General features: G+C 37.9%; 1 protein-coding gene across 17 annotated transcripts in view; it reads left to right on the forward strand.

Annotated features, from left to right (window-relative positions):
• Positions 1-16269, forward strand: part of PTPRK (protein tyrosine phosphatase receptor type K) — a 370095-nt gene that overhangs the window by 319220 nt on the left and 34606 nt on the right. For 6 of the 17 annotated variants that reach the window (XM_033053763.1, XM_033053775.1, XM_033053768.1 and 3 more), the window contains exon 14: positions 14441-14579. In XM_033053763.1, the coding sequence (XP_032909654.1) occupies positions 14441-14579 (139 nt within the window). Of the gene's footprint in view, positions 1-14440; positions 14580-15689; positions 15732-16269 lie in introns of all 17 variants that reach the window. The other 11 variants (XM_033053758.1, XM_033053762.1, XM_033053760.1 and 8 more) reach the window with 3 other exon arrangements.

A 16269-nucleotide genomic window follows, 5' to 3' on the forward strand; every position in this document is an offset into this window, starting at 1 on the left:
TAGAGGTTACTTTTATAAATAATTTCTTTAAGCTTAGGGGAAGGTATATAGGCTTAAAAACCTTAAAATAAACATCAAGAGTAAAAGCAGTGCAGTACTTTGACACAGCAATTGTTTGATTGCGGAGCAGGGGGAAAGGTAAGTGAAGGTTAAATGACAGGATCTCCATTGATACTTTCTGTCAAGTAGAAGGTAATACCACTTCCCTCGTTTCAGTGATGTTGATTTGTTGTTTCTCTCTGCAGAGTAAGAAATAGGAAGGGATGCACTTGCTCCAGATAAAGGTGAAGGTTTACTAGCAGTGACCCAAGGTATATATTACAAAGAGGTTGATTTGTAAATTACTCCAAGGAGATTTGATAGTGCCTTTCAGCCATCATTCCTAGCACTATTTGAATTCCTGTTTCACCTATCTCACAAAAAAGCAAACAATTTATACAGAATTAATAGAGTTTTCTGTATAGTTGCATCTGGAGTTCCCATTGCTAACCAGCACAACGGATGGACTTTGCGTGAAGCCATATCTGTAACAGGTCTGGATTATGCCTTTGGAAAGAAGGAAAGAAATAGGCCACCTCTTTCACTCACAGATATCCACATTTGGCTTTGCTTCTCATTTTATTGGCATATATCTCTCAGATTCGCGCAGCTAGGGATACAGTTCCAGTCCAATTTAAACTGACATTTTACAATCACAAATCACTAATTTAATTTACATTTCTTACTTTTTCAGCATTTTTTCCTGATGAAATGTTGTAGTGATAAAAAAAGGCTTTTATAGTTTTCTTATAAAGTTTAATGTAGTCCCAAGTTATTTAATATTTGCTTCAGAAATACGTTTATTGCTCTCCATTTTCTGTTTCTTAAATACTTGAAGTATGCAAACAGTTTTGTATTTAATTTTACTTTTTGAGTATTTGGTAAATAGCAGATGTGATCATATCAGATTGCACTATGTTTTCATGTTGTACTTACCGGTCTTATCATTACACCAGAATCAGGTAAGAGAAAGTTTTATCAGATATTGTAATTCTATTCATTGGCTAATATATTTCCCAGGGGTACATTTCTTTTCACATGTTAGTTAAAGTATAACAATTTATCTGATTTATGAGAGTTGTTCAAGCAATCTGAAAGGTCTCTCCTGTATTGGTGGTATATGAATATATGGGGGGTTGAAAATTTTGGCCAGCCGTCTCTAAGAAAGCTGATAGATAACATTGCTTGGGTTTTAAGCAATGAGAAGCTGAAGTGAACCATTCATTAAAGTTGTATCAATTTAGTAAGTGAATAAAGCATTTTTTCCCTTCCTTGAAAACACAAAAGGCAATTTTTGCCATGAATGCCCAGGAATACCTGCTTATAAATGGAAACTCACAGTGTGGAGTGGCCTGTGTGTTTCAAAATGCAATTCGTATTTGCCCAAGAAACAGTGTAATTTAGGTATATACACATGTGTCTTAACTTGTATGCTCAACACTAGAGCACATTGTTTTAATGTCAGTTGTTTAATACAATCTTTGTTCTCATTTTAAGAGGTAAATTTGGTTTTGATCATTGTTAGACATAGTTCAGGGCCTCAGTATAGATATTTTTGCAACCTCATCTGCAAGTGTTCTTGGCACTCTGTCAGTTTAAGGTGATTTTCTCCTCCAAATCAGTCACATTTTAATCAGATCACAACAGACTGAAAACCCTAAAACCAGATTTAAAGCATAAATACCAGAACAGTAATCTTCTTTGCCAACAATCCATTACATAAATCATAATACAATATTTGCATGTTATAGTTGGCTTCATTTATTTTGATTTGTATGTGAATTTGAAGCTTTTGTTAAATATGTGGTTGAGGTTTTTCCCTTTGATACAGTTGTATTTTCCTAGAGAAACTAGCTGAGAAAGTAGCAGCCCAAGGCACATCCAATACAGAGCAGGTAATTTCATCCTCTGGATAAACAACCAAACACTCTCTACCTGTGTAAAGCATGTAGCTGTGGGGGCACCAAAGTCATTTTCAAACTGAACCTTTTAGTTCTGTGTACTGTAAAGCCCATTGCTACCTTTCCTACAGACTCACTGTATTCTGCCAGAGTCTGTGCTTTGTGAAATTAAAAACTGCTTTTCCTTAACTTTTTATGAACCAGTATAATAATAGATATAAAAAGTTCATCTATCTTTAAACATGCAAGTTCTTTATTACACCTGGCTCCCCATCACAGTCTTGTGTGAATATTTCCTCAAGTAATGGAAATAACAAAAAAATCTCGCTAATTTTTCAGATGAGGGAGATTAATTAGAGTTTAAGATTTGAAGGTAATAAAACTTCAGTATTAAAAGGGAAAAATGGGAAAGAGTAGAATCCAAAGGGTCTGAAAGTGGCAGTACACTTGAAGTCTTTTTTCTTTGCAGGCATGTAGTCTGTAGGAATGTCATCTCTTCTTCGTGCTTGAAAATTTCTTTGACATATTAATAAAGTAGGAATATATAGAAAGAGAGGCAGTGACACAGTATGAAAGGCTTTTAATATTATTACAGGTCCTGATCTGAACTCAATAATCAATGGCAGTCAAGCCAGAGCTGTGATTATTGATGTGTTTTTCATACAGTTGTCATTGCATTAGCTGCATGTTGTTGCACTGTCATTATGGCTGTGTTTCTAGATGTCAGATGTGGTAAACAAGCCCATAGATAGGCTTTTGACTTCTTGCACAGGTTTTGAGGCTTGGGTAACATATTTGGGTTGGAAATGGCTCTGTAGCAGAAGATGACAAAGCTTTTAGCCAGATAAAGGCTGTTGCCCTCACATCACAGCTGGCAGACTAGCACGGATAAGAACCATGGCTTTGGATGTTTCAGTCCAAAATCAGGTGGCCAAGCTTAAAGTGCTGACATAAGACCTTTCAGATGTATTTGGATAAGCAGATTTGGGAGCAACTGCATAATTAGGGTAATGGCAGCCTGCTGTGATGTGCAGCTGGGTGATGCCCCCCCTCTGCTTTGGAAGAGGATATTTGCCTTTCTTTCATGCTCCCACACATCCAGCTACTTAAGACACCTATTACTGCTAAAAAGTTCAGGAGAACCTCAAGAGTTTTGTCATATGTAACTTTCTGGGAGTGGATGCTCTTCAGATGGGAAAGTTTTAAAAGGGAAAAAAAAGTGCCCTGTCATGCCTAATTTGTTGTTTCCTAGTGGACTCCTACAAATACTGCATCATGTTATTAAAGTATTATAGAACCGAAGAAATTGTGAAAAATTTCTCTAAATGGAAGAATATAACTCTTGTGAAAGAAAACATATTTTCTTCTTTCAGAGTATAGATATATACATATATTTACTTTCTCACTGTAGTTGAAAATACCAAATTTTACAGGGAAAAAATACTGAAGGCTGGCAGTCATGACAGTAATAATCTGGGATATTATGAACAGATGCATGCTATTAAAGATTATAGATAAACTATATACATATATATATGCTATGTATAAAATTTAATCCATACTTGTTTGGAAAAAATAGGACCTACCACTAAAGGAAGAATTAACCACTTGTTTTCTTGGAGGGGTTCTGTTTATCTTCTCACCTTTCACCATTCTGAATGGAAAACAACAACTCATGGCTGCTATCAAAGGCTAGATTTAGTACTACATAAGCTGTAATTCGTGTGGATTTTTGGAATTAATAAAGGAAAGACTATTTCTGTTCTTCATTACCTTGGTCTTTTGATTCCATCTGCAGTGTTATTAGCACTTCATTTGATATAAGAATATTTTTCATCTCATTTTCTGTATTTTGAGCTATTGTTTGGGATGAGAATTTGCGCTTTTCTGGTGGAGGAGATTTTAGCTGTCCTTACTTCCTTCAGTGTAATTGCACATGTCTGCATTAACTCTGCAATTCCTACCCTAAATTCTCACTTGCACTTTTACAGTTGCTTAAATTAGCCAAAGTTATTCATAGAATTCAATAAATATAAGAAAATGTAACTTCAGGCATTTGAGAGTAATATTTTTCCACATAAACCATGTCATGTGCCTATATAAGTAATAATGATAATTATAATATACTTTCTCTGCTAAACTTCTTAAATGCTATCTAGTGGAAAGATGAAGCATTTTTGTATATTTACTGCCAAACATTGCTCTTTAAATAATTTTCATTTAAGAAATAATTCTCAGCTAACAGACCATATAGGACTCATTTTCAGCACCAGGCAACATCTCAGTCCAATGTCTTGCACAGTTGAAATTTTATAACATCAAGTTGAAATTTTATAATATCAAGAGAGATTTTATCTTTAAAAACATGTTTTTGAAGGCAGTTTGTTTAGAGTAAATCTTGAAAGTTGATTGATTTATAATGTAACCAAACACTAACTTAACAAATTATCTCATTAACAGGAGGCTGACTGCTTTTATATGTTCCCTGGAAAAAATGCTGCAACAGGTCTAACAACAGCTCCATTGTCCCTGTAAGGGAAGGAATCACAGTGACCTTAAAAAATGGTAGCAGTCCATCCAACAAGCAGTTTTTAAATGGCTTGTTGATGAGGTAGATCATTCTTAGCCTATACCCTCTTCCAGAAAATCAGAGAGCAACGGTGGTTTATATTTCATTGTTTCAGTCCAGTACTTTACGACATGGATGTTATGTATTTCTGTATTCATTTTTTTACATACCCGTTTCAAGATCTGTTAGTACACATGCCATGAAAAATTTTGTTTGAATTTTTAGATCTCTACTTCCATATTGCCTACTGAAAGAAACACATACAGTGGCTCAAGAAAGCCTTACTTTGATTTTTTTGGGTTTTTTTTGCAAGACACAGACATTTACCCGGATTTTCAAAAAAATGTAATCACATTAGGCAATTCTCTGAATTTTTCCTACATTTCACACATGCTTGTATTTTATAACAAGCACTTAATATGCTCACAGTTTATATTTTAGAAGATCTATAAGATTCTAAAACCTGGGTTCACGTGCAGATTAGGATTTTTTCAGGTAAATCTCCAGCCCCTTGCACTGCTGTTGACAATTTTGAAACAATTACCTGAAAGAGAATTTAAAAGACTGAAAAAATACAGTCCCAGACCCCTGAAATATCCTGATTTCTTTCAAATATTTACTCTTTATTTTGAAGCTAAGGCAGTCCAGAACACAAGTGGAGAAAAAAGGTTGTGTCATGGATTTTCTAGTGTCAAGTAGGCTAATGAATAGATTCGAATTTACCCACATGTAAAACTCAACAACATAATTTGTTCTGAATGTTTTGGAGTTGAAAGTTCCAAAGGCAGCTCAGCCACCTGCACGTACGTCATCATGGGCTGTGACCAGGGGTTACTCGGGCAGTGATGTTGCAAGATGGGGACAGGCCATGTTCCTCTGACCATGTTTGCTCTTTGCTGTGAGAGGTGCCATTTCCGAAGCCTCAGCCCACATTTTTATCTCATGTCCTGTTCCATGTAAGCCAACTGAACTAGAAGCTGCCAGTGTAACTTCAATTTACACCTCTGTGTAAAATGCCTTGTCAGAGTTGCCATCTGTATTGGCCCAGCGCTTTTTACGTCCTGGGGGCATGGTTGCTTCGCTGAGCCAGATCCCTTAAAGCTAACTTAGTTATCTCTGCACAAACAGCTGTTTTCTTGCAGAGGATAGCAGCTTGCAATTCAAAAGCTGTAAAACCTGTGGATTATGACATTCACCGAACATCCTAATTCCCTATAACCAAATCCTATCCTTGCCATAGTTTTAAAGGTGCTTACAAAGTACACAGCACCAGAATTATGTGTTAGTGGCAAATGTAGTAGATATTCATCGACGGCACTAATTTTCTCATTCAATGTGACCCATGAACAGCAGGGAAGAGCGTTGCAGGAACATTGTCTCCTCAACATTGTTCCCACTCTCTTCATCTGTTCATATCCAAGGTTTCTCAGCAAGCGAGGCAAACAGATTCAGCACTTTCTTCACCTGATACTTCTGAATCTGTTAAGGTAAACTCTTTGCTAATTGGTCATAAATTCGTGGACATTACTGATTTCAGAGCCCTCATTAATTTTCATTTCAGACTCCTACAGCAGCAGAGACTTGGTTCACATTCTGTTTGCCTTAGAGTTTCCTACCAAAGTAGTACCATCAATGAAATGATCTGAAAGTCCTGGAGAGTTGTAGAGATATATATATTTTTTTTATTTTTTTTTTTTTTTGATTGTACATGTCTTATCAAAGCAACATTTATGAGCATTTGAGAGGGCTTATCAATGCTAGTCAGGAACTGGTCTTTTATACATAAATGTACATATTATACTAGAATTTCAGGTGGTATTATCATGATTGTAAAACAAGATATGCTCTTAATTAATTAATTATTAATTAATTTAAATTTATAGAAACATTTATAAGCTACGTGTTCATAAGTTTAAAGGACATCCAGTAGCATAAGCTCAGGCTTTTTTCTGCATTATCTGAAAGCAGGATGTATAACCTGTTTACTTGATCCCATATTTGTATGCACAGTCAACTGTGGGTCTCCCTGTGCTTAACTTCTACAGATTCTTATACCATCCCAAATCCAACTAAATAGGGATTAGTATGAAGCTGTATTTATTTTGGTTTTGCACATAATCAGAAGGGGCCCATAAACAGTGCCTGTATCAATTTCTGCAACAATGACCTTTTATGTGGAGAACATAGTCATCCATAATTTTGTCCATATGAAGGCTTAACTTAAAATATCACAGAGCTCTGGGGACTTGAGGGCTCCTTCTGTTAGGCTCAGCTGGCAGCATCTGGAGGTGGTGACACCTCTCCTTTTCCCGCAGCAAGGGACACTCATGAAGACAAATTGGGCACAGCATGTTGCAACACAAATGTAAGACAGCAGATTTTATCTTGGCATCACCTCGCTACTCTCCACTTTCAGGACAAATTCAGGGAAGAGGCTGGTGGTGCCTGGGATCCCCCTTTTCACTGGCAGAGCCTGTTATACTCTCTTCCTTGGGACAGTCATGAACCTGGTTACCATGGTGGGATGAACCTGACAGTTCAGAGCACAGTTCAGAGAATTATACTTTCTGTTCACAGTCATGTACAATTTTTCTTTCTAATCATGCTACCCTAAAGATCTGTAATTTAGAATCCCGGAAGCAACAGCTTAGATAGATCCAAACCCCAGTAAACTTCTGGCATGCCTTCATCTTCCAGCTGTACTCCAAGAGAGAAACTCTTTAGGAGTTGTAGGGAAGGGAGAATTGTGGAGATTCCTTTCCCCCTAAATATATCATCAGTTTTCATCTTGAGAAGGAAAAATCAGCAGTGCTATGCTAAAGTGACCCATGTGAGGATATCTGTAAGGCCTCATGAATCATGTGCATAGTTTACTAGAACAAGTTGCACATCCCATCTCCTGGTCCCTGCAAATATACATTAAAATATTTTCAGCAAATAGAATCAACTCAGGCTTTTTAAAAAGCTTAATAAAGCTGGAAGTAGTTATGGATCTTCTCTCACTGAACTTGAATTTATTAATTAAATTTCAGACTTATAAAAATTTCCTTAATTGCATGATGATTATCACTGTAGAAAAGCAGTAAAAAGAAAAGACTGATGCAGGCAGAACAATCTTTCTGGGCAGATGATTAAAACACAGGGCAGACCAATCTAAAAATATTTGTCAGAGAATCTCACCTGGTTTTTCAGCAAGCCCTTTTCTCAGCTGGAAGACTGACATCTCCAGAGATGCCTTCAGTTTCATTTGATGTTATCATGATGTTACCTTGTTGAACTCATTCAGATGTCATTCTTGGATTTAATTAAAAGTTTTTGAATGTCACACAGCAAAAGTGCAGAACAGATTATCTTGAATACAGCTATTTTGAATATCAAGCTATGCAGCAATAACTCCAGTTTGTGAGAATTCAAAGATCTGCCATAAACAGAAATTAACATTCAAAGAAAATGCAGTGTAATAAAATAGCAGCTTTAATCATGCATAAAACTGAGTTTCTTCCCTTGCTCACACAAAGGAAACCCAGAATAAAATGCTATGAATGTTAAGAGAGTCAAATCGTATCATGAGAAGGTTAAGTACAAAAATGTTGTTCAAAACTTCTGATTTAAAAGCTGTCTTTTGGAAGGCTGTCTGTTCTCTTAGTGGTACCATGCAAACAGCCCAGCAAAATCCTACCAGAATTTTCTGCTTGAATAATTGTGTTTGGATGAGCAAGTAGAATACCATTATCTTGATTCCTACACCATCTTCTTGGGAAGGTATAGGCGAATAGATTTTGTGTTGAGTGTCATAAATTCTCAGACAGTTTTGCAAGGCTCTGTATAAATTTTGAACCACAGAAGGCAGGAGAAGACAGGAAAGAAATATGTGCCATGACTGGATTCCTTATGCCACAGTATACTTGAAAAATTAAGTGTAAATAATATGCATATGCTCAGTTTTAGAAGTGTATATTGGATTTTTGGTGTGTTTGATTAAAAATGCAGTTAAAAAATTTAGAGTAATTAAATATATCAGGAAATTGTGAGAAGTTGGACTCTACCTCACCAACTGTTTAGAATTTTACTGTCCCAGAGAGAGTTAGCTATACTAGTCTAATTTAGTGCTGTTCACAGTTGAACTTCTTGCTATTAATCACGGAAGTTGACTGGCTGAATACTTTTCCTTTGATATCCATGAAAACAAGGAGTACAACTTCTTATATGGTGACTGTTACTGGCTATGTGCAGAGTCAGAATCACTGGATCGAGTTATTTTATGAACTTTGTGAGTGGGACTGTGGAATATGATTTTTGTTGCTGTTCATTAGTTCAGAGGAAAGGCAAGTAGATAAATTGCTAAAATCTAGTGTTCTCCTCCCAGTCTAGCTCATAAATCTTCACTGTAGTCAGCTATTTTTGTACAGGGGGGAAATGTAGTTAACGCTCTGTTTCAGATCAGAAACTCTTCTTGAAAATTTTATGGAAGATGAGTTTGCACTGGTTCAAAACTGTAGGGTTATCTCTTCTCAGATTTACAGGATCAAAATGCAGAAAACCTATTGATATGCAAAGCAAAGACGTTATAAAAACTAACACTTAATTCATGGTCAATTAGAATAAGGCTGGCCAAAGGAATTAGTAGTCAGTAGAGAGTCCATTTTTGTATGATCATTATTCTGTTACCATGCAAGGTTCTTTCTCAGATCAATAAATTACCTTTTAATAGAGTCTGATGTTCAAGATATAAGAGAGGATTGTAGGATGACATTACTAAAAACAAACATTAAAAATTAGTAAAGCAAGTGTTTTTGTAACAAATAATTTTAGAGCATTGTTGCCCTTTTTAGAAATATGCAGTAGTTAACTCCAATGATCAAAATAATTGTACCTCTGCAATTTAGAGATGTTGTGTTAGGATGTTGTCATGGACCATGTCAAAGGCTTACAAAAGTCCAGATAGATGACATCTGTAACTCTTCCCTTGCCCACGGATGTAGTCATTCCAACATAGAAGGTCGCTCAATTGGTTAGGCAAGATTTGTTGTTGGTGAAGCCTTGGTTACTTCAGTCACTTTGTTTGATAAAATCAGCAGCTCAGCTTGCAGAAGAGCCACTTCAGAGTACTAAATCCTGGTTGTCTTGTAGAGGGTAGAGAAAGCGAGTTCTCAGAGTAAGCAGAAGTTTGCTTGCTGCTGTAGTCCTTGTGCAATCAGCTGCCAGGAGATATTCACTTACATATGTAGGTTTAACATATAGACACAAGGTTTCTCTATTTTTCTCTCTGGTTATGAGCTTGCCCGTGTAAGCTCACACACGGTTATTACAGTATACTTTGAGGTAGCACAGTCAAAACACAAGTAATAAAAAATACTTTTAAATTTGTAAGTTTCATTAAATTATTCTATGCTACATTCACTAGCTTCCTCAAAATAATCATTGCATGCAATACATAGATTACAGTGTGATTTATATCTATGATTACTTTCACATAGTAGAATTTTGTCTAAAGAATGCATATATTGTCTATTGCTGGAAATATAATAAACTTGGCTTTATTTAGGTTCAAAGCAATTTTTCTATTGATGTTGGCAAGACAGGTATAATTTTACCAGCAGATTTTGGCATTTTGGGTATAGGAGGCTCATCCACTGATTATACACTTGGTTAGTGTATGACTATCCAATGACCTTTTCCTCAACTAATTTAGGACTCTGTGGTGCATTTCTAGTGGGCACCAGCTTTATCCTGTAAGTAGCCTTAAAGTTCATGAGAATGAGTTACTGTCCCTTACTTCAAAACCTTTAATGTAAGGAAACAAGAACAAATGGTTGAGAAGCAGGCATCCTCCTGGATCTCCACTGTTTGAAAAAATTGACAGAGAGCTTCGTTTTGAAATTACTGATGATCCAATCCAATCATTTCCCAGAGTGTGTATAATAAAACACCTAAGTTAGCCAAATATGTAAACACCATTGGTAACCTTTCCTTCAGATTTTCTGAGACGTTGATAGTTGTTTCTCTAAAGTAACTTTTCTGAATGAAATGACTGTGTGTGTGACCATACAATAGTTTTAAATGTGACTCCGAGAAGCACTTGTACTGCAGCTTGCTCTATCAAGTTATAAGGGTCTATCCAGGGAGTGCGAAACAGGTCTGTCATTCTTTCCCCTTCACTCTCTCATGACTAATACTCCTTTGAAAGTACCACTGTCCTGATCAAAGCTCAAAGCCTGTACTGTTGGATGTCTTTTTGAGCCTTCAAGTTTTGAAGTGCATCTTCAGGTCACATTCAATCCCTATCATTCGTATTTTGAAATCTCTCAGAGACTTGGCTTTAAATCTCCATCCACACAACTAAATCTCTTGCTCCTTAGTTATTTTGCAGATTGAGTAGTTCTTACCTTTGCTAGGTCAGAGTTACCGAGCTGCACGCCCATTGCACAAGTTCCAGACACAGCAAATATCCAATTCCTGCACAGTCCCTCTTTACCCTTCCTATGTCCTTGCTGTTTCTCAGTACTCCATATAGCAAACATGACTTTTTTTCCCCATTGGCATATAAAGCCATTTATATTTAAGCTTAGATTTGTCATTTTACTCTACTGATTGGCCTTTTGGCTCTACTGCTTATCAAATGTTCAATCACATTTGTCACATCCAGCCCAGCTAATACTGGACTGGGAGTTGATTCATTTTAAGCATTGAGAATGTTTAATACCTTAATCTTCCAGTCCTGCCTCAAAAGTCATGCCCCTTATTTCCTCGTTAGACAGCATCATATGCGTATCCGACATTAATTCTAGCTTGTGTGTGCATGCACACATCTCTAGTCTGACCCCTACTTTTACCCCTTGACACCTCAACAACACATACAATACAAACAAAATATATAGTATTCAGTCCTCACAGGTTATGTATCCAAGCGTACATGCAGGCATGTATTTACATAGAGAAGGAAACATTTAGTACTTCTCAGCAGACTGAGTTCAAGCTGTAGGTGAGAGAGATGATTATAATGATGAATTCTTATGATGATGATTAAGTTTTACGATTAAAGCACTGCCAGATCTCTCCCTGTCTGTCAAGCTCTCATGTGGGTGTCTGGAAGAGAGCACGTTCCTAACTCTGAAGGTTTTTCTGAGGGTAAGTTGCTAGTACATGGATCAGATACTGCAGAGATGAAGGTTACAGAAAAAAATTAATAAAGAGTACGGTAATTTCATTAATACAAGCTGCACGGACTATAAGCCGCATCGCCGGGTGGTGGCAAGCATTTAGTTCTTTGTCCGTAAATAAGCCGCACCTGATTATAAGCCGCTCTGTCGTTCGCAGCGAGGACTCATGTGCAACAAAGTTGCCAATTAGTAACAGAATCATGGCATGGCGGGGTTTACTGGCTCAGTTAAGGCTGTGCAGGTTCGGCACACTCGGGTCTGCCAACAGGGCCAGGCAGCCCAGCTCGGTGGGGCCGCTCGGAGGGACCACTCGGGGCGGGCAGCCTCTGCCGCTGGGCTCACTTGCCCTGGCCCGGCGCTGCCCCGTGGTGGCAGGCAGGGATGGAGCCCGCTGGCACCTGCGGCAGTGGGCAGGGATGGAGCCCGCTGGCACCTGCGGCAGTGGGCAGGGACGGAGCCCGCCGGTGCCGGCAGTGGTGGTGGTGGGCAGGGACGGAGCGAGGACGGCAGGTGGGGGGTGGAGCCTACCTACTCCTACCGCGGCAGGCGGGGGCAGGAGCCCCCCACTTACCCCATGGGCTGCAGGGATGTCAGCACGGAGCCCCCGCCTCCTCCCCGAGCCGTGGGGATCTCAGCACAGAGCCCCCCGCCTCTCCCCCACCTGAAGGAGGGAGCTCCCCTGCGTCCCTCCCCCTGCCCCACACTGCCAGCACTGAGATGGCCCCACCCGCCGCACAACACAGTAACCAATTAGTAACAATTGCAAAATCCTGAGTTTTACTGGCAGGTGCTCAGCTCGGCGCCCTGGCTGGCACTTCTGGGGTTGTAAACGTCAGAAAATTATTCACATATTAGCCGCTCCTGAGTGTAAGCCGCATTTCCAGTGTGGGAGCAAAATTTTAGTCAAAATGGTGCAGCTTGTATTCGTTAAATTATTGTAATTTTAAACAACAGCATTATCCTTCCCTCAAATAGTAGTATGGGTTCCTGCACATGAAATCTGAATAGAAATTATCTGTGTAACATGGTTTAACCCAGAAAGTATTAGGTACCAATTATCCCTGATAATGACTACACTGGCTTTCTGAATGGAGTAGATTTTCAGGGCAGCAGTGGCCTTTCTCTCATGACTTCACTTTGGTTTTCATTCTGCTACTTTTGGTGATCTGTTGAGAAGCATCCTAGTTTCAGACTAAAGGGCATTTTCCATGTAATGACATAAGTATGATGATACCAACAGTTTGCAACTTATTCCACATGAAGATTCTGTGAGGGGAAAGGTCAAGTGGCTTCTGCTGCATGCTGGGTGGATTGTGAGACAAGAAGCACCAGAGGGAGAACAAGCCCACATACCCCTTCATGCCAGAGAGTAGAGGAAAGACCACAGCCTTAGAAAGCAGGAACTAGAGAACTGGAAAGCCATTTTCTATTCTACAAGTAAACATCTTGTGGGATTTTACCCCTGGCTGAAACCTATTTATATTTTGCATATTTTTAGCAGAATGGAAAAGCTCCTGTTCCTGATCCTTTTTACACCAGGCTGTTATGCAAAGAGGTGCAGACTGAATGTACAGGCTGTGCACTTTCATGTATATTCTAATTTTTTCTCTGCTGTAACCTGTAGCCTCAGCCCACTCAACTGTGTTACAGACTAGTTTAATCTCTCTGTAGAACAGTGGTTTGTAGGGTTTCTTTCAGGGCCTATAAACAGAAATAAAACTACTGCTGACTTTATTTAGGTTTGGCTTTGTGAATGACCTTATATAGAGAATCAAAATTCCCAGTAGAATGCAGATCTCAGACCAGATGGTGTAAGGTGAATTAATGTACAAAGATGGACTGAAACTGGACGGAGGACAAAAGTACTACAGTTTAGAGTTCACACTGTGGCTAGGAAAAAAGGTTTTACTATTTGTGTGTGAATGTTTTCTTACTATTCAGTGCTAAATATTCCATATTTAATATCTGAAATAATAACATTAAATAAAGTAATGGTGGGAAGTTGATAGATTGTCTCAGCTTTGTCTTCTGCTTTTTAATTCAGTAACTTATTTGGAAATCCAGGTACATAAATATCTGCATGTGTGGAGGTTTGTGTATATATATATACATATTTGTTGAGCTCTATACATACATACATGCTTACTGTTGCAAGGAGAGCAACAAAGATGGTGAAGGGCCTTGAGGAGAAGCTGCATGAGGAGCAGCTGAGGTCACTTGGTCTGTTCAACCTGGAGAAGAAGAGACTGAGGGGAGACCTCACTGCAGTTGCAAATTCTTTGTGAGGGGAAGCAGAGGGGAGGCACTGATCTCTTCACTCTGGTGGCAGTGACAGGTCTCAAGGAAATGGCCTGAAGCTGTGTCAAGGAAGGTTTAGGCTGGATATCAGAAAAAGATTCTTCACCAGAAGATGACTGAGCACAGTAATGGACTCCCTAGAGAAGTGGTCACAGCACCAAACCTGACAGAATTCAAGTGTTAGAACAAAACTCTCAAGCATATGGTGTGACTTTTGAGGATGGTGCTGTGCGGGGCCAAGAGTTGGACTCAATGATCTTTGTGGATCCCTTCCAACTATGCTTATTCTATGGTTCTGTTAAATTTGTAGTGTGTCTACACACATATGTGTAGATGTTTAAACACATGATGCCTGTATCTATATTTTGATTACTGTATTAAGACACACACATATTCAAAAATTATAATCAAAACTTATTTCCTTCTCTCTAATGATTACAAATTTAAGTAACTTCTTTTTTTTATTCATTTAGCAGCAGCAACAGAGGAACCTGAGGTGATTCCAGATCCAGCCAAACAAACAGATAGAGTGGTGAAAATAGCAGGAATAAGTGCTGGAATTCTGGTATTCATCCTACTTCTCCTTGTTGTCATATTGATTGTCAAAAAAAGGTAAGAATATGATCTGTACTGATTGATCTTTCTTTTTCCCCCTCCCCATCAAACAATTTTAAAAGGGTGGTTTTGCAGGTCTTTAGGGGAAAAAGGGGATTAGTACTGGTAGGTCCTTTTGGTCAATTTTTGGATTAATTCCTTGTGTTTTCTTTTGGTTTTGCTGTGATTCTTAGGATGTCTTTAAAGATAGGATTTCTTTATATTTAAGATCTGATAACTATACATTTTCTCATACTTGTTTATTTCCAAATATTTTTAAGTTGGAGATTGAAGAATGTACAGATTGTTGAAGTGGGTGGAATTGAAATTCATGCTGCCTTTTTATTTTTTAAAGCAAACAAAAAATAATAACTTATTGCACTTTTCATGTTTTAACCACTTAATGAATATTATTTTCTCTATGCAGCTCCAATGAGTTATTTGTATTTGTATGTTACCCAACTTGCAAAATAATGTAATTTTATGCCTCTGTTTATGCTCTTGTAAACCTGGAGTATTTTTTTAAAAGTCATACCACGTGACTGTAAAATTATCTAGTGAGTCTTTAGTGCATGAAATTGTTTAAAAGTGTATTAATTTGAGTGAATTTAAATTTTTTTCAGTGCTTTCTTAGACAGTAAGCAATATCGCCATCTTCTGGCGTTGTTCAATGCTATCCCTGCATCCCAATCCTCCTACCTGTAGTAACCTGTAGTTACTCCTGCTACCTTATTGCTTGGTCAGTGTTTCAAAGTCTAGCCTTTCCAATAGTTGCAACTCTTTTAACCTGGCATTAAAGTCCATAATATGTCCCTATAATTCCATAGTTATAGTATAGAAATTAATTCCTCTCTCTCTGTGCACCCTCTCCCTGGTGGTCTCCTATCGTGTAGCACAAGCTGATTTCTCTTGGATAGAATGAGCCCTTTGCCTTCCCATGGTGTGTGTGTTGCATTCCCTTGCCTTTTGCAGAAGTGATAATAAAAAGTATTTTTGTGATTGTTGCGTATATTCCTCTGAAATGCAGCTTGCTATTATTTTTAACGATTAAGATCATTCTATGTGTTATAATTGCTGGTTTGCATTAGATTTTTTTAATTTATTGCCTTTTTACAATTATCCCTGGAGATATATAACTTGGAGAAGAAACGTCTGCATTAGAAACATTAGGTATGCTTATAGTGTTCTGTGTTAGTTAGCTACATATGTGATTTTTCCCAAAAGTGCTTTTACTTTTCTCCGTTGTTTACCTCTGTGACTGAGAATTAACACATATTCAAAAGGTCCAACTCATCATGTGCAAAAATGACATACAGTCAGCCAGTTTTCTGTATTTACATGACTTTTGAAAAACAAAAAAGTTGTTTTTCAGCTTTTAGGAGGAAATCTCTATATTCTAGCTTTGTAGCAAGGTATGTGCTGGGAAGTATCATCTTAGTGCTTGTTACAGTGGTCCCCTTATGTTTAATAGAAAATTCTCTGTGTGTGCACGTGTGTTTGTGTGTGAGAGAGAGACTGTCTAACACTACAGAGTGTCAGTCACTTCCAGATGTGATTGACTAATTTTGCAAATAGCAAACAAACAAATCCATGTGTACATTTTTCCTATCCTTTTTGCCTCTTCCATTCAGAGTCCTTTTAGGTTCAAATTTTCACTATTCAATTGTTTGACCAAAGTGAGTTATTCATATCTGTGAAGTGGTATTTT

The sequence above is a fragment of the Catharus ustulatus genome, chromosome 3, assembly GCF_009819885.2.
Source record: "Catharus ustulatus isolate bCatUst1 chromosome 3, bCatUst1.pri.v2, whole genome shotgun sequence".
Classification (NCBI taxonomy): Eukaryota; Metazoa; Chordata; class Aves; order Passeriformes; family Turdidae; genus Catharus; species Catharus ustulatus.